The 26,961-nt window shown below is 44.2% G+C and overlaps 1 protein-coding gene across 5 annotated transcripts in view; it reads left to right on the top strand.

Annotated features, from left to right (window-relative positions):
* The window catches only part of klf12b (Kruppel-like factor 12b), a 242,257-nt gene that overhangs the window by 113,728 nt on the left and 101,568 nt on the right, over positions 1 to 26,961 (top strand). For 4 of the 5 annotated variants that reach the window (XM_055636724.1, XM_055636721.1, XM_055636722.1 and 1 more), the window contains exon 3: positions 3,831 to 3,920. The exons of the other annotated variant lie outside the window; for it this stretch is intronic. In XM_055636724.1, coding sequence (XP_055492699.1) covers positions 3,855 to 3,920 — 66 coding nt within the window. In that variant the 5' untranslated portion in view covers positions 3,831 to 3,854. The remainder of the gene's footprint in view (positions 1 to 3,830; positions 3,921 to 26,961) is intronic. 5 annotated transcript variants of the gene reach the window in all.

Here is a 26,961-nt window from a genome sequence, read left to right as displayed (position 1 = left end):
CATGTTGAAAAATTTGCAGCAACCATAATAAGGCCGCGACTAGTTCCCAGAATTCCTCACGACCTCGCGGGAATTCCTCACGACCATGAAGGCGACTCCCCGGCAACCACCCGCGAACATGTGGCAACCATGTGGCGACTGCATAGTCTCCTGCAGTCATCTTAAAAAGTCGCCTAAGTGTGACAGGCCCATTAGATTGAAATCTAGGGCTTAGATTGATTCTAGTAAGTAGGGACAAGCACACAACCAGATGCCCACACACACAGACACACACACACAGACACACAGGGGTGAAGCACTGGCACACACAGTAACTGTCCACACACACACACACACACACACAGTATGGGGGAAAGACACACACACACACAGATTGGAGACACACACACACACACTATCACACACACACTCCACACACACACACACACACACACACAGGCACACTACACACACACACACACACACACACACACACACACACACACACACAGACACACACACACACACAGGGTTAACAGAAAAGGATGGAGAGCTGGTCAGGGAGAGAAACATTGAAACAAAGCAGAGATCATGTAGAAACTGAGGGGAATTGAAACAATGAGGGAAGGTCATACTTAAAACTGGCACAAAGATGATCAAAATCACAACATGGATCTCTTTAAAAAAAACAGTGGAATTGGAGATGGGGGATGGGTGGGGGAGTCATCAAAAGACCTCGTTGACTTTGACAATGTAATCCCTTAAATCGTTTATCTCAATCGATAAACAAACACTAGCTCCACAAATCGTTGGCTGATTTTTCCAGGGACAGTTTTAATACTAAATTTAGTGAGTGTTGTTGGTTGTGAAATGTTGTGAAATCAATTGCAGTTGGATGGTGAGAAAAGAAGTCACCACAGGAATATAGTGTGGTTTTTTTTGTGCGCAGTTCATTAATCATACATTTCTCAAATCTCTTGCTGATTCTTTGCTGTTCCAATTCTGCGTGACATGGCCATTTTTATGTGAGGCAGCTGCTTTCCCCTGGAGCAGTGCTTCCTAAGGGGGATCAGTTCCATCGTTTAATGTCTGTCTGTAACATAGCCCGAGGTACTAACGCGTTTCCCTGGCTGAATTCCGAAAGGGTGTTTGTTTTCAAACAAAACGAGAGCAGAGCCAGTCCCCCTTGGGTCTTCTAGTGAGGGTTCAGACTCAGTCATCGCCCCAAGTTAAATACCAGAGAAACGGCTAATCAAGAAGGGCAAAAACTGCAGATGCTGGATGTCTGAAATAAAAATAGGAAATGTCGAGGCATTCGGCAGGTTGGGTAACATCTGTCTGAATGGCTGAATCTTTGTTACACCGTGAACAGTTCTGGCCAGGAATGCAATCCACAGATGAGTAAAATGGAGGGACAAGGAAGTGCAGATGCTGGAAGCTTGAGCAAACCACAAAGTGCTGGAGTAGCTCAGCGGGTCAAGAGTCCAGAGTGTTTTATTGTCATATGTCCCAGATAGAACAATGACATTCTTACCTGCAGCAGCACAGCAGAATATGGGTCAGGCAACATCTGTGGAGGAAATGGATAGGTGATCCGTTGGACAGGTCGAGACCATTCTTCAGATTGATTGTAGTAGGGGCGAGAACGCTTTAAAGGAGAGGTGTGAAGCAATGCCTGGCAAGTGAGAGGTGGAGCAGTAACTGTCCTTGCCTCATCTTTGGGGGGGACTGGAAAAAAAGCAGAGGGTATTTTTCAGCATGTTGAAAAAAAATGCCGCAACCTAGCTGAGGCCTCGAGTACACAGGGCCTACTCTCTAACATGAAGGAGAGTTACAAAGACTTCCTACGACCTCGTGTCGACCATGCTGCGAGTACGAGTCAATGGCAAACTCTTCTAAACTCGCAAATTAGGTCGCTGCAGTGGGACAGGCCCTCTACCGTACTCACCAGTGTCCATCGATCATTTGCCAGGCTTTGTCCCGGCCCCCACCTCTTTAACGGCTTTCTCCCCTGCCCCCTGCTGCAATCAATGTGAAAAGGGGTCCTGACCAGAAATGTCACCCATCCACCCCCTCCACAGATGCTACCTGACCATCTGAGTTACTCCAGCACTTTGTCTTTTACCCGAGAGGAATGGCTAAGCGGATCCAACTGTGATATTCAAAAAAGGAACTGCTTAAGGATATAATTTTTTTTTTTAAATACCGGGAACCCGGAAAAAGCACAAAGAGGCGGGGCCAGCTCAATCTCTTGATTAAGGCTGGCATGCTTGAAGGGCCGAATGGCCTTTTTCCAGGTTCCAAGCATTGTGTGATCCAACCATGGACAAGTGCCTGTACTGTGCAAGTTGCATGACTGCAGGAAAGGAATTCAGCATGTCTCCAGTGTCTCAGGATTCGACAGATGTACTATAGAAAACATACTGTCTGGTTGCATCACAGCTTGGGTGGGAACAGCTCTGCCCAAGACAGCAATAAATTGCAGAGATTTGTGGATGTGGTCCAGTCCTTCACACATTATGTGGGCTATGTTTCTGCAGCAACGTGAAGTGTAAACGGAGACAATGGTGGGGAGTCTCCGTTATCTCAGTTTACACTTCATGTTGCTTTAGAAAAACAGCCAACATAATCAAATAACTTGTCCCGCCCCAGTCATTCCTTTTTCTCTCCACTCCCATCAGGCAGAATATACAGAAGCTTGAAAGCGCGCACCAGCAGACTCGGGAACAGCCTCCACCCTGCTGATAACAGGCTTCTGCATGGCCCTTCCATAAGCAAGTGTACTGCCCGATTTGTCTCTGCCTCATTGGGGACATTCAATTTTGTCTCTAGAACTGGTGCGCCACAATGCTGCCCTCTGGTATTTATTGCTTCACTCTACCTATTGTACTAGAGTTGGGCTTGATTATATTTATGAAGATTATTATCTCAATGGGGTTAGGTTAGGTAAGGGGGAGGTGCAGCAGGAGACCTGGGTGTCCTTGTACACCCAGTCACTGAAAGTTTGCGTGCAGGCACAGCAGGCAGTGAAGAAAGCTAATGGAATGTTGGCCTTCATAACTAGAGGATTTTCAGTATAGGAGTAAAGAGGTTCTTCTGCAGTTCTATAGGACTCTGGTAATACCACATCTGGAGTATTCTGTACAGTTTTGGTCTCCTAAAAGGACATCCTTGTGATTGAGGCAGCGCAGCGTATGTTCATGAGATTGATCCCTGGGATGGCGGAAGTCATATGAGGAAAGATTGAAAAGACTAGGCTTGTATTCACTGAAGTTTAGAAGGATGAGGGGGATCTTATAGCAATATATAAATTATAAAAGGACTGGACAAGCTAGATGCAGGAAAAATGTTCCCAATGTTGGATGAGTCCAGAACCAGGGGCCACAGCCTTAGAATAAAGGGGAGACCATTTAAGTCCGAGGTGAGAAAAAACATTTTCACCCAGAGAGTTGTGAATTTGTGGAATTCCCTGCTACAGAGGGCAGTGGAGGCCAGATCACTGGATGGATTTAAGAGAGAGGGAGATAGAGCTCTAGGGGCTAGTGGAGTCAAAGGATATGGGGAGAAGGCAGGCACGGGTTATTGATTGGGGATGATCAGCCATGATCACAATGAATGGCGGTGCTGGCTCGAAGGGTCAAATGGCCTCCTCCTGCACCTATTTTCTATGTTTCTATGTTTCTAATAGCCTGATTTGATTGGATAGCATGCAAAACCAAGCTTTTCACTGTACCTCGGGACACATGACAATCATAAACCGAAACCTTTTGACTTTTCTGCTGGGAATGATGGGGGGAACACAAAATGCCAAATGTTCCTCTGCCTCACGACTGTTTCTACTTCTTCTGCAGTGGTCGGACGCCTTTGAAAACATAATGTTAATGCTCGACGGGATGCCGGCAGGAAGAGTCAAGCCTGAGATCCTAGACTCCAAGAGGGGGGTAAGCTGAGGCTTCCAGATAATTCCCTTTCCTCCCAGTAGCAGTAATTATTTCCAGACTGCTCTGTCTCCTCGCAGCCGAAACCACAAAATGTGCTCATCCATCTCCAGCCCTTCGCTGCTTCTGCTGATATGTAGTCTGACACCTAGGAGACCCACTGAAGCCGACATGATATCACCACGCTCGAAAGCTAAGACAAAATTCTTAGTGAAGGACAGTTCAAATTATCTTTACAGTGGGTTGAGGTTTCTGTAGGTTTATATTCTGTGCGTCTGCATCTGTGCTTTACAGGATATCTTGTACACAATACCTTTGCTTCTAGCTCAGTTAAAGTGTTACACTTGCAAACACTTATACCCACAAGCATTTGATTTATAATGATTGTATTGGTGTTTGTAAAAACAAAGAAAAGTAAAAGAGGAAGAAACCTACAGTAAAGATTTTTTTTTAATTATAAAAAAGGGAATGCAAATTTGAGTGTGAGCTGACAATTTATAAACAGTAGCCAATCTTTGAATTTCCTTTAACTGCAATAGTTGTAATAGTTCATGTCTTAGCAGACATGTCTTCACTACCAAGGGACTCTTGTTCAATTTCATTCTTACTCTACAATGCAGCTCCAAGACGATCATAAAGGAATAGAGAGGGATTTAGGGGGAAAATTCCTTGGCTTAGGCAAATAAAGGCCAGTGTTGGTGTAATAATCATGAATGCAAGGATTGTGGTGGTGTTTGACTGGAGATCTGAGGCAGAGGGGAGGGGGGAGGGTGGTTCTAGTGGGTAGGGTAAGGAGGGGTGGAGCGATATGGCAGGGGAGGAAAAGACAATGTTTTATTGTTGCTAAAATCCCTGATATCAATTGAACCAGCTCGAATGATTAGGAATAGACAATAAACGCTGCTTCCATCCAATGATTCAGTGATACTTCATTGTCACGTACTTAGGTAGAGTGAAATATTTTGCATACAAGACCCAATAGAATCATACAGCACCCCTTGACCTCACCTAGGCAGTGCACAAAGAGTCGCCACATTTCTGGTGCCAGCAAAGATACAAGAAGCTCAGAGAACAGTCTTATCTTCTGCTCACAGTGGTGAACAAGGCCTGGCGCCGCACGTGGCCACAGGCAGCTCCCCGCTGGTACTTGTAATTAAACGAAAACTCCAGAAAATCATATCATCTATCAATATTTTAAACTCGCCATGTTCCGTGATTTACTGTCATCTGGGGCGAACCATTCATCACAAATATTCCACAATACACACGGCCTGACATTTTTAAACTCATTGTAAGAAATTGCTGGAAATGGGCGAGTTAGGCAATTTATATGTTTTCAAGAGAGAGTTCGATTTAGCTCTTAGGCTGAAGGAATCAAGGGATATGGGGAGAAAGCAGGAACGGGGTACTGATTTTGGATGATCAGCCATGATCATATTGAATGGTGGTGCTGGCTCGAAGGGCCAAATGACCTCCTCTTGCACATATTTTCTATGTTTCTATAAAGACAGACCTAAACTGCACAGAGAGGAAATAAACATCAACACTGATGTGACATTAAAATGAAATGCCACTGCATGGAAACCATGAGCTATTTACTTCAAAGTCCTACATTCAAAATTGATTTTAGAGCAGATGATAACTCACATTTTATAACCACTAAATGGTTAATATAACCATTGACTTAAAAATAAATCTGAATAAACTGGTACCAATAATTAAATAAATATTGCATAGTAGGTCCAAACATTACAGCACAGAAACAGCCATCTGGCACAACAGATCTTTGCCTGTAGCTGTGGTCTATATAATCTTTCTGTCACATTAGTTCATCCAAACACATCCTCCTATGCTCCTTTCCCCTCATGTACTTACTGAGTTCCCTCTTAAGTTTGGCATTGCTAATTACAAGTTATGAGTTCCATATTTTCACCGCAAGAGTTTAGTTTAGTTTAGAGATACAGCACGGAAACAAGCTCTTTGGCCCACCGAGTCCGTGCCACCCAGCGATCCCCGCACACTATCACTATCATACACACACCAGGGACAATTATATAATTATACTAAGCAAATTAGCCTACAAATCTGTATGTCTGGCGTGCGGGAGGAAACTGGAGCTCCCAGGGAAAACAAATGCAGATCAAGGAGAGAACGTACAATCTGCACACCGATAAGCACCAGTAGTCAGGATCGAAATCTGGTCTCTGGCGTTGTAAGGCAGCAACTCTACCGCTGCGCCACCATGCCGCCTTCTGAATTTCTTTATAGGATTAATTGGTGATGATTACCTTTTGTCCCACCTTTTGTGTTCACTGTCAGCATCAGCAGTGAGATTGGACTCTGCAGAAACCATTTTGTTTTGGGCACCATGAAAGCTTTTGGAAGTCCAAAATGGAATTCACAGCACATGGATCACACAAGATGCCCTCTTTTAGGAGGCATTAGCACATGCATGTAGAATGCCTGCCAAAAGGATGCAAAGAGTCCAAATCGACTCATGAATTAGCATGAAATGCAGTGCAGATTTAACACCAGCTTGCCATTTTGGACCGTAACACTATATTAGCTGGTTTATTTCTTCTGGCTGTTTTTGCCTGTATAAAATGAACTGCAGAAGATGAGGGGGGGAGTGTGTCTGATGGTGAAGGATGTTTATTGGCCAGTGTTCTGTAGTTACATCCAGACCTTGTAGCTCAGTGGCGCAGTGGTAGAGTTGCTGAGTATGGGTGCAGTCTGTACAGAGTTTGTATGTTCTTCCTGTGACCTCATGGGATTTCTCCAGGTGCTCCGGTTTCCTCCCACATTTTGAAGACTTGCAGTGTAGGTTAATTGGCTTCTATAAATTGTTCCTAGTGTGTAGGATGCGAAGGTGAGATAACATAGAACTAGTGAACGGGTGATCGATGGTCGGCATGGACCCAGTGGGCCAAAGGGCCTGTTTCCACACTGTTTCTCCAAACTAAATTAAAGTATAAACGTTACTGGGAAAATAAGCAGAGACCATGTGGTACAAGAAAAGATGATGGGTGGGGGAAGAGAAAGGGGGTCAGCAATGGGTGGAGAAGGGGTCTCAGTTGAAGACTTTGCCTGCCTGGGATACTCGGCATGCAATTTTCTTGGTGAGAAACAAGCTGTGAGAGACTTATGCTTTTACAAGGAAAGATTTACTAAAATCAGCCACCTGCAGCAGGCTCAATGGCAAGCTCTGAGCAGGGCAAGGATTGGTTTGCTTGTGAATGTCAATGTGACTGTGTAATGGACTGTTAGTTTCCTGATTACTCCTATGCTAGAGTAAGTGCTACTTGCAATATCCTAGCTTTTTACCTACTGCTGCAACAGGAATGCACAATATTTTCTAAGTAGGTCTTTCAAAACCCTCCGTACTACGTCATTTAACCCAGTATGGACAAAGCTAGAAATCTGAGCCTTCCTTGGATTATTTTTAACTGTTCATGCCAGCCACTAGAAAAATCCTCCATGATAAAACTGCTGCAGCAATATTGTTGTGGCATAGTTTATGGATTGTCAATATTTAATTGTTATCAAAATTTCACATGGAAAAAAATAAATTTATGCCTGATACATTCTGGAACGGTATGATTACATTCTGCTTTACACATGAATATGGACTACTGGCTTCAAGGCATTTTGCTAAACTGTCAATAGTCTACTAAGGCCTAATTGTGCAGATAATCTACAGATAAAATGCAGGTTAAGAATAACAATAGTTACTTCCCAAAGCATAATGTCCAATGTTTTTAACAGTGAGGTGTTATAGAATTTCTTGGGTAAAGAAAGATCGTTTTTACAATCACTATATTACTAAAACTCTCATCTTGTTTGTTTGTCCGTTTGTTTGCCCGGTTTGTATTTGTGCAAAAACGGTACACGATAGTGCTACAATTTTTGGCCCACCTTACTCACCATTATCCTGTGATGTAAATTCAAGTTTCGTTCAGATTGATGGTATATTTTACAAGTTATTGACATTTGAAACTTAAATAAAATAAAACAGCGCCCCTTGTCCCGCCCCACTTGCCCCGCCCCCACTTTGCCCCCCCCCCCCCCAATTGCCATCTTTCCTTGACAGGCATCACAAAGGACATCCCACGGGCCCTCAGCATGGCCTTTGCACAATTCCAGACCGCAAGTTTTTTTTTCCCCGTCACTATGGTGACTCGACGGCTCCACGGGTAAGTCTTCTTCTATTTTAATTTCTGCCCCCAGGGCCCTGGGCTGGGGTTGGATCCAGTGCGGGAACCGGGGGCGGGGAGAGGCTGTGCAGGGTACCCTAGGTCCCTCCCACCCACTCCCCCGGCTCCAGGACGCCCTCGCCTCAAGCCTCCACCTCTGCAGGATGCTCATCCCCCCACGACAGCCCCCGCCTCAAGCCCTCTCCCTCCCTGGTTCCAGGATGCTCGCCCCCCCCTCCCCTGACAGCTCCCCCCCCCCCTTCCCCCCCCCCCCCCCCCCCCCCCCCCCCCCCCCCCGCAAGCCCTCCCCGGCTCCAGGACACTCACCACCCCAACTCTCCCCCAAAAGCCCCCCTCCTCAAGTACAACTTCATCGCCACCCTGCTGGAGAAAACGGGGCTAGTGGTGGTTCATCTCTATATTAATAAAACTCTCTTGTGTGTGAGTTTGCGTGTTTGTGAGTGTGCTTTTCATGACATTTTCATGATGTGCTTTTACGCCAAAATGGTACACGATAGCACTACAATTTTTGCACCACCTTACTTACCATTGTCCTGTGGTGTAGTGTATCAAGTTTTGTTAAGATTGATGTTACATTTTAAACATTATTCACATTTTTACATTTACAAAACCCCAATTTGGGAAAAATTTCTTCCCTCTGCATTGGCATTTACAGCTATGACATCACAATGGGATTGTAGCCCTGCTTGCTACAATGTTGTTATCCCAGGACACAGAGTCCTGTCAGCCCAAGCAAGTGCAATTGCATTTTTTTTTAAAGTTTAAATGGGTGAATAAGGAGAAATGAGCAGCTTGGGGGGGGGGGGGGGGGGGGGGGGGGGGGGGGTATATTCTTAGCAATTTCTGTCGGGGGGGGGGGGGGGGGCGGGGGGGGGGGGGGGGGATCGGCACTTTTAATTGCGTAAGAATTTTGCATCAGTGCAGAACAGTTGTGAGTGCAGAAGTGCTGATTTTAATTAGCATTTAATTACTGTGATTTACAAATTATAGTATTGGTCAGTAGAAGTATTGGTCAGTTTAAAATCCTCTGCCCAGGGGATAAGTCTGTGATTGTTCGTTTGTTCCGGTGCACACTGCAGCCAGTCGCTTGTCTTTTTCTTTTTGTTTTCACTTTTAATTTCAAGTTTTTTCGTGTACCTTGTTGTGGGTTGTGATTGTTGGCAGACCCATTTCCCTCCGGGGATGAATAAAGTTTTATTCATCCTATAAGAAAAGTGTTTTTTAAAAGCTGTTTGCATATGTAAAGGTTCAGTTATCCGAAGTTACCTACATTGTGGGGTACACACTGGTGGGGGGTGGGGGGGGGTGTGGTGGGGGGGCGGGTGCGTGGGGGAGGGGAGGGTGTGGGGGGGGGGGGGGATGTGGTGTGTGGGGAAGTAGATGTGTGGGGGAGGAGGGTGGTGTAGGGGGGGGGGAGGGGGGTAGGGGGAGAGTGTTGTGGGGGAGGGAGGGGGGTGTGGGAGGTGGGAGGGATGTGTGAGCTCACCAGTTCCCGCCCCGGCTCCGACCACACTCACCGGATCCCAGCTCCGGCTCCGACCGCACTCACCAGCTCCAGGACCTGGCTCCGGACTCACTCAGCGGCTTCCGTCCCCAGCGCCTGTCACGATCACAGACCCCGCCCGCGAACACAGCCAGCCCCCGCCCGCAAACACAGCCAGCCCTCACCCGCGAACACAGCGCTCCTTCAGCTTTATTCTAGGCGCCGTTGATTGACAGCAGTTGCCGGAAGGGGCGTCGCTGTCTCGGCGAATAACATACCAACTTTTGTAATATTTCACCGATCGGAACAAAACTTGGTACGCTCGGATCAGAGGAGAACGGTGATTAAGGTGGCGTAAATTTAAAAACAATGCAAACTGGAAGAGGGCAAGTTGAGAGTTTTAGTAACAGTATAAATATCTAAATAGATAATTTTCCTGGCAGTTTCCTTGGAGGTACGTTCTATGCAGGGAGACTGTATAAAAACTAATATCTGAAACTTTCCAACTGTGAAATGCTCGAGCTTAATGCTCCTGTAGTTGTTTCATTAAAAAAGGAAAACAAAAAAAAGTTATACAGCAATCAGCTAAAGTGATAAATCTCATTTTGTAGCAGTATCCAAAATTAAGTTCTGTTCTTGAGCCTCAATGTTGGCTATTTTGTTGATTGGCCTTATTTAACATAGCATTCGTTTTCTATATAAATGATTCCTTTTAGAAATCCTTTTCAGACAGGTTTGTATGTGTATGTTGCTGTTAGGCAACGTGATGGATAGGGTGGTTCATTTCTAAGCTCTTACTGAAGATTCTGGCTGAGTTTCAAAGCTAGTTGAAGAGAGTTGATGACCTAGACTGAGATCAGTGTCTGGCTCCAGTGCTGGGCGGCACTGTTATGTCTAAGAATGTAGAATGTAACTCAAACACATTTTCTTAAAACACGAAAAAAAACTTAACGGCTCAACCAAGCTGCTGGCAATATGAATTTATCCCCATTAAGAGGTGATGTCATCTGGTTCAAAATATGGAAAGATTTTCTGTCTGAGACAACTTAATGACAGATGGAAAGTAGTTGAGGTTTTATCTCTAATCAATTGTCATTAATTAGTTTTTGAGCATTAGACCATTAAAATCTGTTTCAAGACAAATCCTAGTTTATTAAAGCTGCACCTCCGGATAAGTCAAAACCTCAATCAGCAGTTTAATTATAGTAAATGGATTCTTTATAAAATCAGACATAAAATATTTCTGTTGTGTTACAAATATTTACAATGTGGCTAGTGTGTCCCCTGGAATTATATCATTCTGATCGGTGTGGGAGATAGCAACGCTTAAAAACAAACTCCGCCATCTAATCAGTAAGCTTTGCTGGGAGAGGGGAAAAAACAAATGTTGGAGAAACTCTGCGGGCCAGGCTTCATTGTGGAGGGAAATAGACAAACAACATTTCAAGCTGGGACCTTTCACACTGAAATATAATCAAGAGTCAAGAGTGTTTTATTGTCCCATGTCCCAAACAGAACAATGAAAATCTTACTTGCATTCTCCAATGTTATCGCACTAACCTACAAACACCCGACCATCGCCTCATTCGCCACCTCATTTTCCCCCCCCTCTCTTCCCTTACCCCACCTGGATGCACATTCATTTCTCCCTTTCCTGCCTCCCCCCACCAGTCACTTCCCATCTATTTTCCTTCTTCTGACTTCTTCTATCCTTACCTCCTTAACTCGTGCTATTTGTCTGTTTATCTCTGGTTTCTTTTCGACTATCTGCCAATCAAACCCTACATACTTGTATCTTCCTATCTTGTGTTTAAGAAGGGCCTGCAGATGCCGGAAAATCGAATGTACACAAAAATGCTGGAGAAACTCAGCGGGTGCAGCAGCATCTATGAAGCAAAGGAAATAGGGTTTTGGCCCGAAACGTTGCCTATTTCCTTCGCTCCATAGATGCTGCTGCACCCGCTGAGTTTCTCCAGCATTTTTGTGTTTCTTCCTATCTTGTACCTGGCTTTGTCCTGCTCCCACCTCACTTCCAGCTCTCTGCTCCCTTACCACGATCAGTCTGAAGAAGGGCCCAAACTGAAACGTCACCTATCCATGTTCTCCAGAGATACAGCCTGACCCGCTGAATTACTACAGTACTTTTTGCCTTTTTTTGCAAACCGGCATCTAGAGTTCCTTGTGTCTTGCTTTTTGTTCTATTGCTTGCTTCACACAACATAAAATTGACCTCAATGTGCAGATCCTATCCCTGCACCAGAAAGCCAGCCAGGATATGTTCCCTTTAATATACATTCTCTCCTTCAGGACTGCCAGCCATGGTAATGATATTCTCCTCAGTTCATGGCCCTAATCTGACACCTTTCCAAGCATTGATCGTCCAAGCAAAAAGCCCCAATTTACGCAAAACAAACTCGATCACTGATAGCCACATGACAACCTCACTCAAACCTCTTCAATCAATGGCCAGCCTCCCTTTCCCCACTCCAAGCTCTGCTTTACCTGCCTTGCACCTCATGCTCTTTTTAGTCAATAGTCCTCCCTTCTAGTAACGCTGACAAGCTAAAGCCTGGCAACACTTTTTTCTGCACGGTGTGCGATTAACACATCGCGACAGCACCAATGAATCTTTAGGCCAATACTTTATCTAAAATTATAAAGGTTTAGAATACAGATGTTGTTTACAATTCTACATATATGGGTCAGAGAGAATCTTGACTGTGCACCTCCAAGCATGATGAGTTGGCTCTGATACACAGGGTGGCACAGTGGTGCAGCAGTAGAGTTGCTGCCTTACAGAGCCAGAGACCCAGGTTCGATCCTGACTACGGGTGCTGTCTGTGCAGAGTTTGGACGTTATCCCTGTGACCGCATGGGGTTTCTCCGAGTGCTACAGTTAGCTCCCACACTCCAAAGGCGTACACATTTGTAGGTTAATTGGCTTTGTAAATGTTCCCTCATGTGTAGGATAATGTTAGTGTACAGAGTGATCGTTGGTTGGCGTGGACTAGGTGGGCCCAGGGCCTGTTTCCGTACTGTATTTCTAAAATCTAAAGTCTAAAGTTTTGTTCTGTTTACAAATTACAGGCGAGGATTTTACACCCTATGAGATTGAATGGTACATATTGTTTGAAGCAATGACAACTTGTTGCTGAGCAGAAGGAAGGTCATGGCAATATTTCTTACTTTGAACTGCAGTGTCATATAGAGGCAAAATGCAGAGGTTGAACACAGCCGACAGTGATGGAGGGGAGAGAAAAATCAACCTTGATCCCTAACTCGATTCTTAGCGAAACACAGAGCATGATTGTCTGAATCTCTGAACACCTAGGCATGACATTTCACCAGGGCAATGACAAATGATGTGATTATATAAATCAATATGATGATACTAGTTCCCATCACTCTTCAATCTTTGTGCTCACTGAGAGGCATTGAGTATAGTGCTGGGTCAGCATAAATTCAAAAATGTCACTCTTTGATTTAAATTTTCTCATGACCTTGACCCTCCATATGTCAGTAACCATCTCCAGCAGTGTCCGAGTCATAGGATCATACAGCGCAGAAATAAGCTCTTTATCCAACCATGTTCATTCCAACCAACACATATCCATCCTCCATCCTCACTATTCCCATTTACCAGAAATTAGCCCATGTACTTCAATACCTTGTTGCCTATTAAATGCTGTAAGAGTTTCTGTCACCACCATCTTCTCAGTGATTGTTTTCCATATGCCAACCACCAAGAAAACATTCTTCCTCACATCTGGGACGACAGATGGCACAATGGGCTAAGTGTTCGGCTGGCGACCGGAAGGTGGCCGGTTCGAATCCCGCTTGGAGTGCATACTGTCGTTGTGTCCTTGGGGCAAGACACTTCACCCACCTTTACCTGTGTGTAAATGTAATGTAATTATGTGAAGCACTTTGGGGTCAATGCAAGTTGACTAAAAATGTGCTATATAAATAAGATTATTATAAATAAGATTATTATTACATCTCATCTAAACTTTGTACCTCTCACCCTAAACCTGGCTTTAGATACCTCTACAATATGTTAATGTTTCCAACTGTATACCTTATCCATGCCACTCATGATTTTGTGTACCATTTTTTAAATTCATTGTACTTAATTTCATTAATCTCACACTGGTCACTGTTGTCAGCTGCCAAGGATCCAACATTTGGAGTACTTACTCCCTTTCCTCTTCTAACATAGTCTTTAGAGTTGGATAAAAGGCTAGTGTTTGTGGGAAGATCTACTTATGTCCACTGTCTCTGGTTGGCTGCCGGTGACTAGCAAGCCATAAGGATCGGTGTTGAGTGCGCTACTTTTCACGTCGTATATTAACGATTTGGATGATAAAATTATTGACTTTGTGACGAAGTTTGTGGATGGTAAGCAGATAGGTGGAGGGGCAGGCAGTGTTGAGGAAGCAGAGCTTCTGCGGAAGGACTTGGACAGGTTGGGAAAGTGGGCAAAGAAGTGGCAGATGGAATACAGCGTAGTCAAGTGAAAGGTCATGCATTTTGGTAGTAGGAATAAAGGCTAAATGGGGAGGATTCAGAAATCGGAGGTGCAAAGGGACTTGGGAGTGCTGGTGCAGCATCCCCAACAGATTAATTTGCAGGTTGAATCGGTAGTAAGAAAGGCAAATACAATGTTAGCAAACATTTTGAGAGGACTAGAATGTAAAAGCAGGAATTATTACTGGGGCTTTATAGAGTACTGGTCATACCGCATTTGCAGTATTGGGAGCAATTTTGGGCACCATATCTGAGGAAAGATGTGTTGGCGCTTGAGAGGGTCCAGAGGAGGTTTACGAGAATGATCCCAGGAATGAGTGGGTTAACATATGATGAACATTGGATGGCTCTGGGCCTGTACTTGTTGGAGTTTAGGATGAGGGGGTATCTCATTGAAACTTAATGAATAATGAAAGAGTGCATGTGGAGAGGATGTTTCCACTGTTGGGCGAGTCTACAGCCAGAAGGCACAACTTCAAAATAACAGGACGCACCTTTAGAAAGGAAATGAGGAGGAATTTACTTAGCCACAGGGTGGTGAATCTGTGGAATTCATTGCCACAGGTGGTGGTGGAGGCCAAGTCTTTAGGTATTTTAAATGCGGAGATTGATAGGTTCTTGATTAGTAAGGGTGTCAAAGGTTATGGGGTGAAGGCAGGAGAATGGGGTTGAGAGGTAAAGATAAATCAGCCTTGATTGAATGGTGGAGTAGACTCAATGGGCTGAATGGCCAAATTCTGCTCCTATGACGTATGGACTTATGTACACCCTACTCCTGTGAGAAATTTATACTCTGTGAATTGTTGAAGAAACCCAAAGTGAACAGAGGGGGGAAGTGAAGGAAAGATGAGAGATAAATTGATTTACGGATAAAAAGATGATCTCAACCCTGTAATTGTCTACACATACCACCCCTTTATTATGCAGTATGGATTATTTTTACTTTCTTTTTGTCCTAGTTGGCAGAAATCTATTTTTTATGTAACTCCTCGAGGCATGGCTTAGAAACGTTAAAAAAAAAATCAGATTTGTTATTGGTTTGTGGTGAACATTGTCATCAGTAGGTTAAGACTCATTTCACATATTTCAGGAGAGTCGAAACCTCATTGAGATTCACGTGCCAAAAGTGGACAATTATTAACGCTTGCACCTCTTTACATTGGTTTGGAAGGAGACCAAGGAAAGGTTGGGGAAATTGTTACCAAACTTATTTTGAGCAGCTCAGAAGTACATATCTTAATTTTTGTGCATTTTCATGCTAACAAAAATATATTTATATTTCAAAATCATTATTTTTTGCAATTGGCTACCATTTCTCAGAATAAACATAATTTGTACATGCTCTAATAAAACAGAATTTGACAATGCAACCTCGGTGATAAATACGTTCACTTATCATAAAGGTGTCTTAAACTTCTCATTGTCATAATTCATCCATTGTAGGTGGTAGCATGTTTTGCATTATATTTTGAATTTACTATTGTTTCAGGCATTAGTGTTATTTTTAAGTAGAAATGTTTCAGTGTGGCAAAGAATGTTTGGCCATCAGAATTAAACGCTGTAAACTATTAACTAAATAATGCCTGTCTGATATCAGTCCAAACCAATATAAACGAAAGTTCCATTAAAAAACAGCATACTTATTTGACAGTGATATATAAATACTCAATGAAATGGTTTATTTGTCTCTAATAAAGCTAAATGTGCCAAAAGATAATTAAACTTGTATGCTTAATTTCTACATAAGGCATTTCTCACTTTTGTTGCTATCATTGTAATCGTTTGGTCCAGATTTTTCTGTGAAATGTTTCCTGTGGAACTGCCAACTTAACGCTCCGTACCTGTCAGGAAGCTCCAGACTCCTCCACGTCATCTCCTAGGCAATAAAGGGCCTAACTTCAACTTTGATTTCCGTTTTCTCAGATAAGATTACGTTATGCTGAGTATGGGTTGGGTCTTTTCCTTCCTTACTTCCAAGTTATGGCTTCAACTAAACAATGGCTGGAGCATCATTGTATTTTTTTTTCTAAAATCTCTGTGGCTTCAGGAAACTTTAGTTCACCTAGTTCCACTGATCAGTGTTTTCACACCTTACCTTCCATATCTGTATGTCTCCCTCTCCTCTGACTCTCATTCTGAAGAAGGTTATTAACCTGAAACATCACGCATTCCTTCTGTCCAGAGATGCTGCCTGTCCTGCCGAATCATCCCAGCATTTTGTGTCCATCCACTGTTCATGACTCCCCCCACACATGCCCGCCTTTGACCAACACCAAGTACTTTCTTAATGCATGATCCAATTGTGTTTTGTTTCCTGTTGAGGCAATGCAGTACTGGGCATAGATAACCAATCAACCCAGGATATTTGCAAACATGAAGAACAACATCAGATCAAGGCATTTTGCAAAAGGTGCGTGGGTTTGGGCTAACAAGTTGACTCATCTAGTCATCTGTGCAGAGGGAATAGGATGCAAATCTCATGGTGAAGATGCAACTGTGAGAGGCTTGAAAGAGCTGGAAAATGGTGTTAACTTGGGACGGTGCAGAGGAGCAAGCAGAAATGCTGCAGAGGTTCTCTCATGCATGTTCCTAACCCAAAGTATTTCCTCAACTTCCTCAACAACGAGACTTTACAGTTATGTTTATCCTGCTGAATGTTGGAGGCATAGATAGAGTGATGCTGTTGCTTAAATTTGTCAGTGCTTGTGGCAGAGGCATTTGCAGACTGCATTTTCCAAGTATAATAGTAACAATTAGGATATAAGGGGAGGGTGAAATTTTATGCATTACCACCATCTCACACCATGCATTACCACCATGTACACTCTCAAAAGCACCCATACTCTTTCCATTATCTTCAGTGAAAAATATTGTGCAGATAATAATAGCTACAAAGCACAAACCATTATTTAGATTTTGTGCAAATCACAACCACAGAAAGAGCCTATTACTGATTTATCCGTATGCACTGCAGACCACTGAGCGCTGGGAGAGATGCCAAATAACTTTGAGATTTCTTCTGGTGTTGGCACCAACACAACTCTATAAATTATCCAGCATTTGGGGAGCTTTACTTTTGACTTCCAAGCACTCTCCTTTGGGTGTTGGATCAACACAGCCTGTTGCCACCATCCTGTAGCTGGAAGGATTGCTGGTCTGGTTCCTATTACCACCATGCGCTGAGCTCGCACAATTGACTTTATGGTTAGAATCCCGCTGGCTTTCCCTTCTCCCTGAGATGGGCTGTCACAAAATTGCTTCATGTAAAAGGAGCACACAATAGCCACAATGGAAAAACCCAGACAAATTACTGTACTAGCTGGCCTTCCTCTTCAAAGGTGGGCTCAACGAGAGCACAGGGGCCAAATTAGTGGCATGTGGCAGGAACTGGTCCTTGCAGTTCAGAATTTGCTTTGATATTTATTCAATTTACGAGGATGTTACCAGGACTCGAGGGCCTGAGCGATAGAGAGAGGTTGAGCAGACTAGGACTTTATTCCGTAGAGTGCATGAGGATGAGAGGTAATTTTACAGAGCTGTACAAAATCATGGGAGGAATAGATCGGGTAAACACACAGCGTATTTTACCCAGTGTAGTGGAATCAAGAACCAGAGGACAGAGGTTTAAGTTGAGGGTGCAAAGATTTAATTGGAACCTGAGGGGTAACCTTTTCACACAAAGAACGGTGGGTACATGGAATGAGCTGCCGGAGGAGGCAGTTGATGCAGGTTCTATTGCAATGTTTAAGAGACATTTAGATTGGTACATGGATAGGATAGATTTAGAGGGATATAGACCAAATGCAGGCAGGTGGGGCTGCTGTAGATGGGGCATGTAGGTCGGTATGGGTAAGTTGGGCCAAAAGGTCTGTTTCCACGCTGTATGACTCTATGACTATTATCAAGATTCAGGGGATGTGATATTCATGGCCTGGGCCAGCATTTGGTTTCCCTTTCCTAATAGCCCTTGAGAAGATGGTGGTGAGTTGCCATCTTGAACCACTGTAATCCTTCAGGTGTGGGGATACCCTCAATGCTGTTATGGAGGAGTTCCAGGATTTTGACCCAGCGGAGGTGAAGGAACGGAAATGTATTTCTAATTCATGGTGGTGTGTGGCTTGGGGGAAGTGTGCTGGTTTTAGTGTTCCGCTGCTTTTGCTACCTTTGTCCTTTTAGCTAATAGAGGTTGTGAGTTTAAGGTGAGCTAAGGGCTCTTGGCGGCTTGGTTCAGTGAATCTTGTAGATGGTACAAACTGAAGCATTGGTGGTGGAGTGAATGGCTGTGGAGTGTGTGCCCATCAAGCAGGTTATGTCCTATATGGTATGGTGTTGAGTGTAGTTGGAGCTGTGGTCATCCAGGCAAGTGGGGAATATTTGATCCTGGCTAGAGTCAGGTAAATGGTGGACATGCTTTGGAGAGTTACTCACCAATGATTGTGGCTATCCTTGTAGTTGGGAGGGAAGGGGAGATTTGCATGTGCATTTTGTGGAGAGCAGGCATTTGGCACATCGATTTTGTTGGGGACAGGGTGGTGATAGATCTGGCACTGGCAGGCAATGGAAGATTAGAAGGAATCCAGTGGGTGGCTGTAATGAGGGGATGAAAGGCTCTTCCCTGTCAGCCTCCATGTTGATGTTTCAAGGTTTCAAAGTCAGTTTATTGTCACATGTACCAATTAAGGTACAGTGACATTTGAGTTGTAGGACTAAGACCAAATTGTTCCAACATTGACCTCATTCCCCCGGTATCGCTCCAAAAGGTTTGTTGCACACAAAATAACCTCATCAGCATCATGCAAGATGAACATTCACAAGGATATTTCTAGGACTTGAGCTATAGGGCTGAGCTATAGGGAGAGGTTGGACAAGCTAGGACTTTTATTCCTTAGAGCGTAGGATAAGAGGTGATCTTAAAGAGGTGCATAATGCCATGAGGGGAATAGATAGAGTAGATGCACAGAGTATTTTACCCAGATTAGGACAATCAAGAACAAGAGAACATAGGTTTATGGTGAGGGGAGAGATTTGATAGGAAATGAGGTGGAAATTTTTCACACAGAGGGTGGTGGGTAGATGAAATGAGCATCTAGAGAACGTAATTGAGGAGGTACTATAACAGTATTTAAAATGCATTTCAAAAGGTACATGGATAGGAAAGGTTTAGTGGGATATAGGCTAAATGCTGGCAGGTGGGACTAGTGTAGATGAGACACCTTGGTCGGCAAGGGGTAGCTGGGGTGAAGGGCCTGTGCTGTATAACTATGATTTAGGGGTCACAAAGGTGACTCATGGCAGAAACTGCAAGGTCAAATTTTCATGATCAGGTCATGTAGTGGCCATAAATGTGATTGGCTTTGGATTGCACAGCACTGAGAGAGACCACGTTACATGGTTGAATTGCCAGGCAAATAGACACCTGGTTTATTTAGCAGAGTAACTCAGCGGGTCAGGCAGAAGAAGGGTCTCGACCTGAAATCACCCATTCCTTTCCTCCAGAGATGCTGCTTGAACCGCTGAATTACTCCAGCTTTTTGCGTCTATCTGTGGTTTAAACTAGCATCTGCATGTGTCCCTACACACATTGCTGTGGTGAACTCATTGCTCATGAGATTCCATGGGGGAGATGCCAGCAAAACAACCATAACAGCTCAAAGTGTTAGTGACAGAATCCCAAAACATGGTGGGGATGATTTACACATGGAGTTTGTTATATTGGCCAGCCAGCATCCTCAGCTAACTTGTCTGCAAATAAAAGGGATTTGGGGTAGCATTCCTAATTGTCTGAATTAGAAATCACAGGCAAAGATAAGTTTTAATATTCACTTAATTTTTTGGGTTGATAGAAAGTGAACTGTATACGAATGTAGCATAAAGAAAAATAATTTGTGGGAATATTTGTGAGGAGAAATCCAATTGAGATTCAGCCCCAGCTACTGTGCTTAAACAGTCTTTACTCTTTTATGTTTAATAAGGAACTGCAGATGCTGGAAAATCAAAGGTAGACAAAAATGCTGGAGAGACTCAGTGGGTGAAGCAGTATCTATGGAGTGAAGGAAATTGGCAACGTTTCGGGCCGAAACCCTTCTTCAGACTCGAAACGTTGCCTATTTCCTTCGCTCCAAAGATGCTGCCTCACCCGCTGAGTTTCTCCAGCATTTTTGTCTACCTTTAATCTTTTATATTTTGCTTGTTCTTTGACAGTGTCCCTGCAGGGAGAACTGATTACAATTGATCTTTGTTGCCCCCTACACATTATGAATTACAAGAAGAAACACCAATTAATTTCGGTAAGGAGGTAATAATGGACAAAGTTGCTTGCTTGGGGCCTTAATTTGGAATCACGGAGAGAATATAGCACAGAAACAGGCTCCTTCAGCTCACTGAATCAGCACTGACCATCACTGTGTTGCAGCACAGTGGCGCTGCTGGTAGAGCCGTGGCCTCACAGCGCCAGAGTCCTGGGTTCGATCCTAACCATGGGTGCTGTCTGTGTGGAGTTTGCACATTCTCTGTGTGACAGTGAAATGTGAGGTGTTGCATTTTCAGATAACTAACATGGGCAGGACTGACATAGTGAATGGCAGGTCTCTGGGGAGTGTTATTGAGCAAATGGATCTAGACAGACAGGTATATAGTTTGGTGAAAGTGGCACTACAGGTGGATAGGGTGGTCAAAATTATTTTGGTACATTGCTCTTCATCGGTCACAGTATTGAGTCAGAGTGTTGAGTATAGAAGTTGGGAGACAGACACAAAATGCTGGAGTAATTCAGTGGGTCAGGCAACATCTCTAGAGAAAAGGAATATGTGACATTTTGGGTCGAGATGAAGGGTCTTGATCCAAAACATCACCTTTTCCTTTTTTCCCGAGATGCTGCCAGACCTGTTGAGTTACTCCAGCATTTTGTGTCTATCTTCAGTGTAAACTAACATCTGCAGTTCCTTCCTAAACATAGAAGTTGGGAGGTCATTTTGCAGTTATATAAGAGGTTGGTGAGGCCACATTTAGAGCATTATGTTCAGTTCTGGGCACCATGTTATAGGAAAGATGTTGTCAAGCTGGGAAGGGTGCACATAAGATTTACGAGGATGTTGCCAGGACTTGAGGACCTGAGCTATAGGGAGAGGTTGAGCAGACTACGACTCTATTGCTAGAGTCGCAGGAGGATGAGTGGTAATCATGTAGAGGAATAGAAACATAGAAAATAGGTGCAGGAGTAGGCCATTCGGCCCTTCGAGCCTGCACCGCCATTCAATATTATCATGGCTGATCATCCAACTCAGTATCCTGTAACTGCCTTCTCTCCATACCCCCTGATCCCCTTAGCCACAAGGGCCACATCTAACTCCCATATTAGTTTGGGTAGATGCACAGAGTTTCTTGCCCAGGTTAGGGAAATCGAGAACGAGAGGAGGTAGGATTAAGGTGAGGGGAGAATGATTTAATAGGGACCTGAGTGGTAACTTTTTCACACAAGGGGTGGTGGGTGTATGGAAAGAGCTGCTGGAGGAGGTAGTTCAGGCAGGAACTATCGCAATGTTTAAAATACATTTAGGTACATGGATAGGACAGGATTTTAGTTTCCTAAATTTGCACTAAATTTGAACTAAGAGTCCAGTGTCCTAGGTCGATTGTAGGCATGGTTAAGCAAAAGACTGAATTGTGACAGTTCCGTGGTTATTAATAGATATTTCCCTGACACTGCTTTCTAAACAAAGTGAAATTAAATAGAGTGTAGAGGGCCTGTCCCACTGCGGGGACCTAATTCGCGACTTTAGAAGAGTTTGCCCTCGACTCATACTCGCAGCATGGTCGACATGAGGTCCTAGGAGATCTTTGTAAATCTCCTTCATGCTCGAGAGTAGTCCCCGCATACGCGAGGCCTCAGTTATATCGCAGCGTTTTTTTCACCAAGCTGAAAAATGCCCACGATTAAAATAAGGTCGCCATGGAAAAAAATCAATATTTTTTTTACTCATAGGTTTAGTTGAGGTAAGTCGTAGTAGGTCGTAATGCTATCGTAGGTAATCAAAGGCAATCAACGGTAATCTAAGGTAGTCGAAGGTAATAGCTTGTTGAGAAAAACAAGATAAGTAAACCGACCGGTAATGCTAAATGCCTGCTAAACTTTATTAAAAGTTGTCTGGCTTCTTAAAATGGTCTCCACTCCTTCTCCCCCCCTTGTCCCCCATTCTCTCCCCTTCTCTCCTCCACTCTCCCCTTTTCTGCCCCCCCGCGCTCGCTAAAGGACATACCATAACTGTGCCAGCTGTCTTTTACCTTCCTGTTCAGCGTGGGTGTGAATTTCAGATAGTGCTCCCCCACTTTCCCTTGCCCTCACCTTTGCGATGTGTTTGTGTGTGTCTGCGTGTGAGTGCTGACGGTCGATCTGGCTCACGGTTTCATCACTGACAGTCAACCCAGGTCGAGGTTTTTCAGGCGAGTGCCCTCGAGCTTGAAGGTCGAAGACGGTCGCTGAAAAGTCGCGTTAGTGGGACAGGCCCTTTACACCAGTATGAATAACCGCGTGAGTGAAAAGTTGAGTGCATGGATGGGCAGTCTGGTATCAGTCCATCTCACCGCTGTCTTTTCATGAGATTGTCCACTACTGTAAACAGCCACGGGGTCTCAGAATTTGGCATTTTTGGGTCGTAATGAAACCTTGTCGGCGTCAGAAATGTGGCAACTCTTTGTGCGCTGCCTCGGTTCTTCTTCTTCTTCTTCTTTTACCAGATTGTATCCCAAAACAAGGAATTTCATGGTACCTAGGTACATGTGGTTATATAGTATCATGGAATCATTGAGCTTCCTGCTTGGAATGTGGAAGAGAAGATTTTGCCCAGAAGGTTGAATGTGGCAGCATGGTTTCTGTCAATCATGGCAATGTGATGTAGTTGCCATGGAGAATTTGACTCAGCCAGCGAACAACACTGTTCCAGTTTGGAAATCAAAAACAGTGCTTGATTTAAGACCAAACGACAAACAGGCACTTTCCTGTACTATTCTTATTGCTAACCTCATACATCAGATTCAGATTCAAACATTGTCATTGTGCAGTGTACAGTACAGAGACAACGAAATGCAGTTAGCATCTCCCTAGAAGAGCGACATAGAATATGAGCAATAAATAAATATATTTACGTGCATAGTTGTAGTAGTGCAATTATTTTTTTCCTGGTGGAAGGAGTGTCCGGGGGGGGGGGGTGATTGGCAATCACCAAGGTACAGTGTTGAGTAGTGTAACAGCCGCAGGAGAGACCTGTAGCACCTCCCGGATGGTAGGAGGGTAAACAGTCTGTGGTTGGGGTGAGAGCAGTCCTTGGCGATGCTGAGCGCCCTTCGCAGACAACGCTTGCTTTGGACAGACTCAATGGAGGGGAGCGAGGAACCTGTGATGTGTTGGGCAATTTTCACCACCCTCTGCAGTGGGTCCAAGACAGAGCAGTTGCCATACCATACTGTGATACAGTTGGTAAGGATGCTCTCGATGGTACAGCGGTAGAAGTTCACCAGAATCTGAGGAGACAGATGGACCTTCTTTAGTCTCCTCAGGAAGAAGAGATGCTGGTGAGCCTTCTTGACCAAAGTTGAGGTGTTGTGGGTCCAAGAGAGGTCATCGGATTTGACCCCCAGGAACCTGAAGCTGGAAACACGTTCCACCTCCGTCCCGTTAATGTGGGTGGGGGTGTGCATGCCGCCTCTAGACTTTCTGAAGTCTGCAATGAGCTCCTTGGCCTTCTTGGAGTTAAGGGCCAGGTTGTTGTCAGATGGTCAAATCATCAGCCATTTCTCTGTGTCAAAGGTGGACACAAAATGCTAGAGTAACTCAGTTGGACAGGCAACATCTCTGGAAAGAAGGAATGGGTGATGTTTTGGGTGGAGACCCTTCAGAAGTCTGAAGAAGGGTTTTGGCCCAAAACGTTACCTATTTCCTTTGCTCCATAGATGCTGCTGCACCCGCTGAGTTTCTCCAGCACTTTTCTCTATCTTGGATTTTCCAGCATCTGCAGTTCCTTCTTAAACCCTTCAGAAGTTGCCTGAGATGCTGACTGTCCCACTGCATTATTCCAGCATTGTGTGTCTGTTTTTGCTTTAAACCAGCATCTGCAGTTCCTCCATACACATTTCTCTACACCAATTCTCTGTGCCAGAACATGCAGTAGAAAATAAAAATGGCCTGAATTAATACTGAAATGCCCACCATCCACACTCTCCACATTTTCACTTTTATATTCGCAATCCCTTGTACCATACTTCATGTTTTGTAATAACTTAATGTTCCTAAGGCTCTTAGGAACCTTAGGAATGTTCAAGGGCATTGCTGGTGCCATAGTACCTCCAATTTCCCAGTTGCTAAACACTTTAATTCTCCTTCCCATTCCCACACAGACCTTTCTGTCCTAGGTCTCCTCCATTGTCAGTGGGAGGCTAAACGCAAATTGGATGAACAGCTTCTCATATTTCGCTTGGGCAGTTTACAGCCCAGTGGTATGAATATTGATTTCTCTAACTTCAGGTAGGCTCTGATATTCGCCCTCGCTCTCTCTCTCTCTCTATCCCCCCCGGCATTCCCTCTTCACCCAACAAACAGCTAACAATGGCCTGTTTCTGTTATCATCGTTACTTTTTGCATATCCATTGTTCTTTATCATGGTCTATATCTCTCGTTTCCCTTATCCCTAACTAGAAGATGGGTCTCGTCCTGAAACATCACCCATTCCCTCTCTCCAGAGATGCTGCCTGTCCCGCTGAGTTACTCCAGCCTTTTGTGTCTATCTTCGATTTAAACCAGCATCTGCAGTTCCTTCCTACATCTCCAATGCACCACTCAGTCCTGCCCTCCTATCCAATTACAAGGACAGTCCTATTTACACCCTTAAATGTATCCCCCTGCTGACTGGGCGGGAGCTCGCTTCCTGAGCCCACCTTGTGAGAGGCAGAGCAGCTGGTAGGTTTTTGAGAGCAAAAACATGCAGCATCTTTTCTAATTCTCATGCTCCATTTTCATGCGGGTTTGCCTCCTCTGGGGAATTTGCCCATTCCTGGAAAAGTCTAATCTGGACATCTGGATCTTTTGAGAATTCTCTTCCACTGCAAGCATTTCCTCCCATGTGTCCTCAGGGCAGGGTAGGCCAGATTACATGTAGCGTGCTCTGAATGTGTCAATTCTCCACAGTCTTTAATTGTCATTCCTTTCTCCATGATGTCCCATCTGTTGCCCACTGCTGCCAGTGGCAACTGTGAGCTACACGCTTGGCAGTCCAACCCAATGCTTGCTTTGATCGTTAATCCTGGGCTAGTGAAAGAGATGTATGCCTCATTATTTGTCCCAGATGTACCATCAGGCTGTTACAGCTTTGTTTGCTTATCCCCTTCCCCCATCGTCACAATGGAATCTCACTTTTGCTTAAAGGAAAAGCACTGTGACACGTGGAATCAGTTCATTACAATACGATCAAGGATAATGTCAGACAAAAGACAAGCTAAATTACCTGCTTAATACACATGCTTGCAAAGTGGTTAATATTCAGGACCGACATGCGAAGGCTTGGCTTATTGATTTGGAGGGATGAGTTCTAATCCCACCCCAGAAGATAGGGAATTTAAATTGAAGTAAGTAAACCAATCTGGAATTAAAAAGCTAGTTGCAATAAAGACGGCCATGAAATGATTTGGGGTGGTCTAAACCGCACCTGAATTAGGTGCAAGAAACCTGCCATTCCTTCTTTGTGTAGGAAACGAGGAACTGCAGATGCTGGTTCACATCAAAGATAGACATATATTAGGAATGTAGTCCAGATAATTGTGGGAGTCTCTAGATTTGTAGTAGGCGCCAGTTGATAGTCTGTCCCCTGTGATGGAGACGGGTCAATGAAGAGGAGAGAGGTGTCGGAGATAGTCCAGGTGAATTTGAATGCAGGGTGGAAGTTAGTGGTGAAGTCAATTAAATAAACGAGTTCTGCACGGGTCTCCTCTACATTGGAGAAACCAAAAACAGTATAGATTAAATGTGTAAGGAGGAACTGCAGATGCTTTTCACCAAAGGTAGACACAAAATGCTGGAGTACCTCAGCGGCACAGGCAGCATCTCTGGATAGAAAGAATGGGTGACGTTTTGGGGTGATTCTCTGCTTTCTGTTGCCTGTATTTTTCATTCCCCATCCCACTCCCACTCTGATCTATCAGTCTGTGCTCCCCTGCACTTTTGCAACTAGCTGCAACATAAGATTAAGGATCATAGAAACATAGAAACATAGAAAATAGGTGCAGGAGTAGGCCATTCGGCCCTTCGAGCCTGCACCGCCATTCAATATGATCATGGCTGATCACCCAACTCAGTATCCTGTACCTGCTTTCTCTCCATACCCCCTGATCCCTTTAGCCACAAGGACCACATCAAACTCACTCTTAAATATTGCCAATGAACTGGCCTCAACTACATTCTGTGGCAGAGAATTCCAGAGATTCACCACTCTCTGTGTAAAAAATGTTTTTCTCATCTCGGTCCTAAAAGATTTCCCCTTTTGGTTAAACTGTGACCCCTTGTTCTGGACTTCCCCAACATCGGGAACCTTTATCATCACCTCATCCTCTATCTGGGCATGTTGCAGCCCTTTGGAGTCCAGTAAATTCTACCACTCTCATTTGATTTTTTGGTCTGGCTGAATCGTGCATGTGTGACATTAACTCCTCTCCCTACTGCTTTACAAGCATCTTTGATCTACTTTATCGTTCTGCCGAATGGCCTCCAACCTGAAACAGTGATTCTATTTATTTTCGCACACATTCTGCCTGATAATAGAATGATAGAAAATAGGTG

This window comes from Leucoraja erinacea, chromosome 6 (assembly GCF_028641065.1).
Source record: "Leucoraja erinacea ecotype New England chromosome 6, Leri_hhj_1, whole genome shotgun sequence".
In the NCBI taxonomy this organism is placed as follows: Eukaryota; Metazoa; Chordata; class Chondrichthyes; order Rajiformes; family Rajidae; genus Leucoraja; species Leucoraja erinaceus.
The sequence above is the reverse complement of the archived record's forward strand: the minus strand, read 5'-3'. Positions and strand labels throughout refer to the sequence as shown.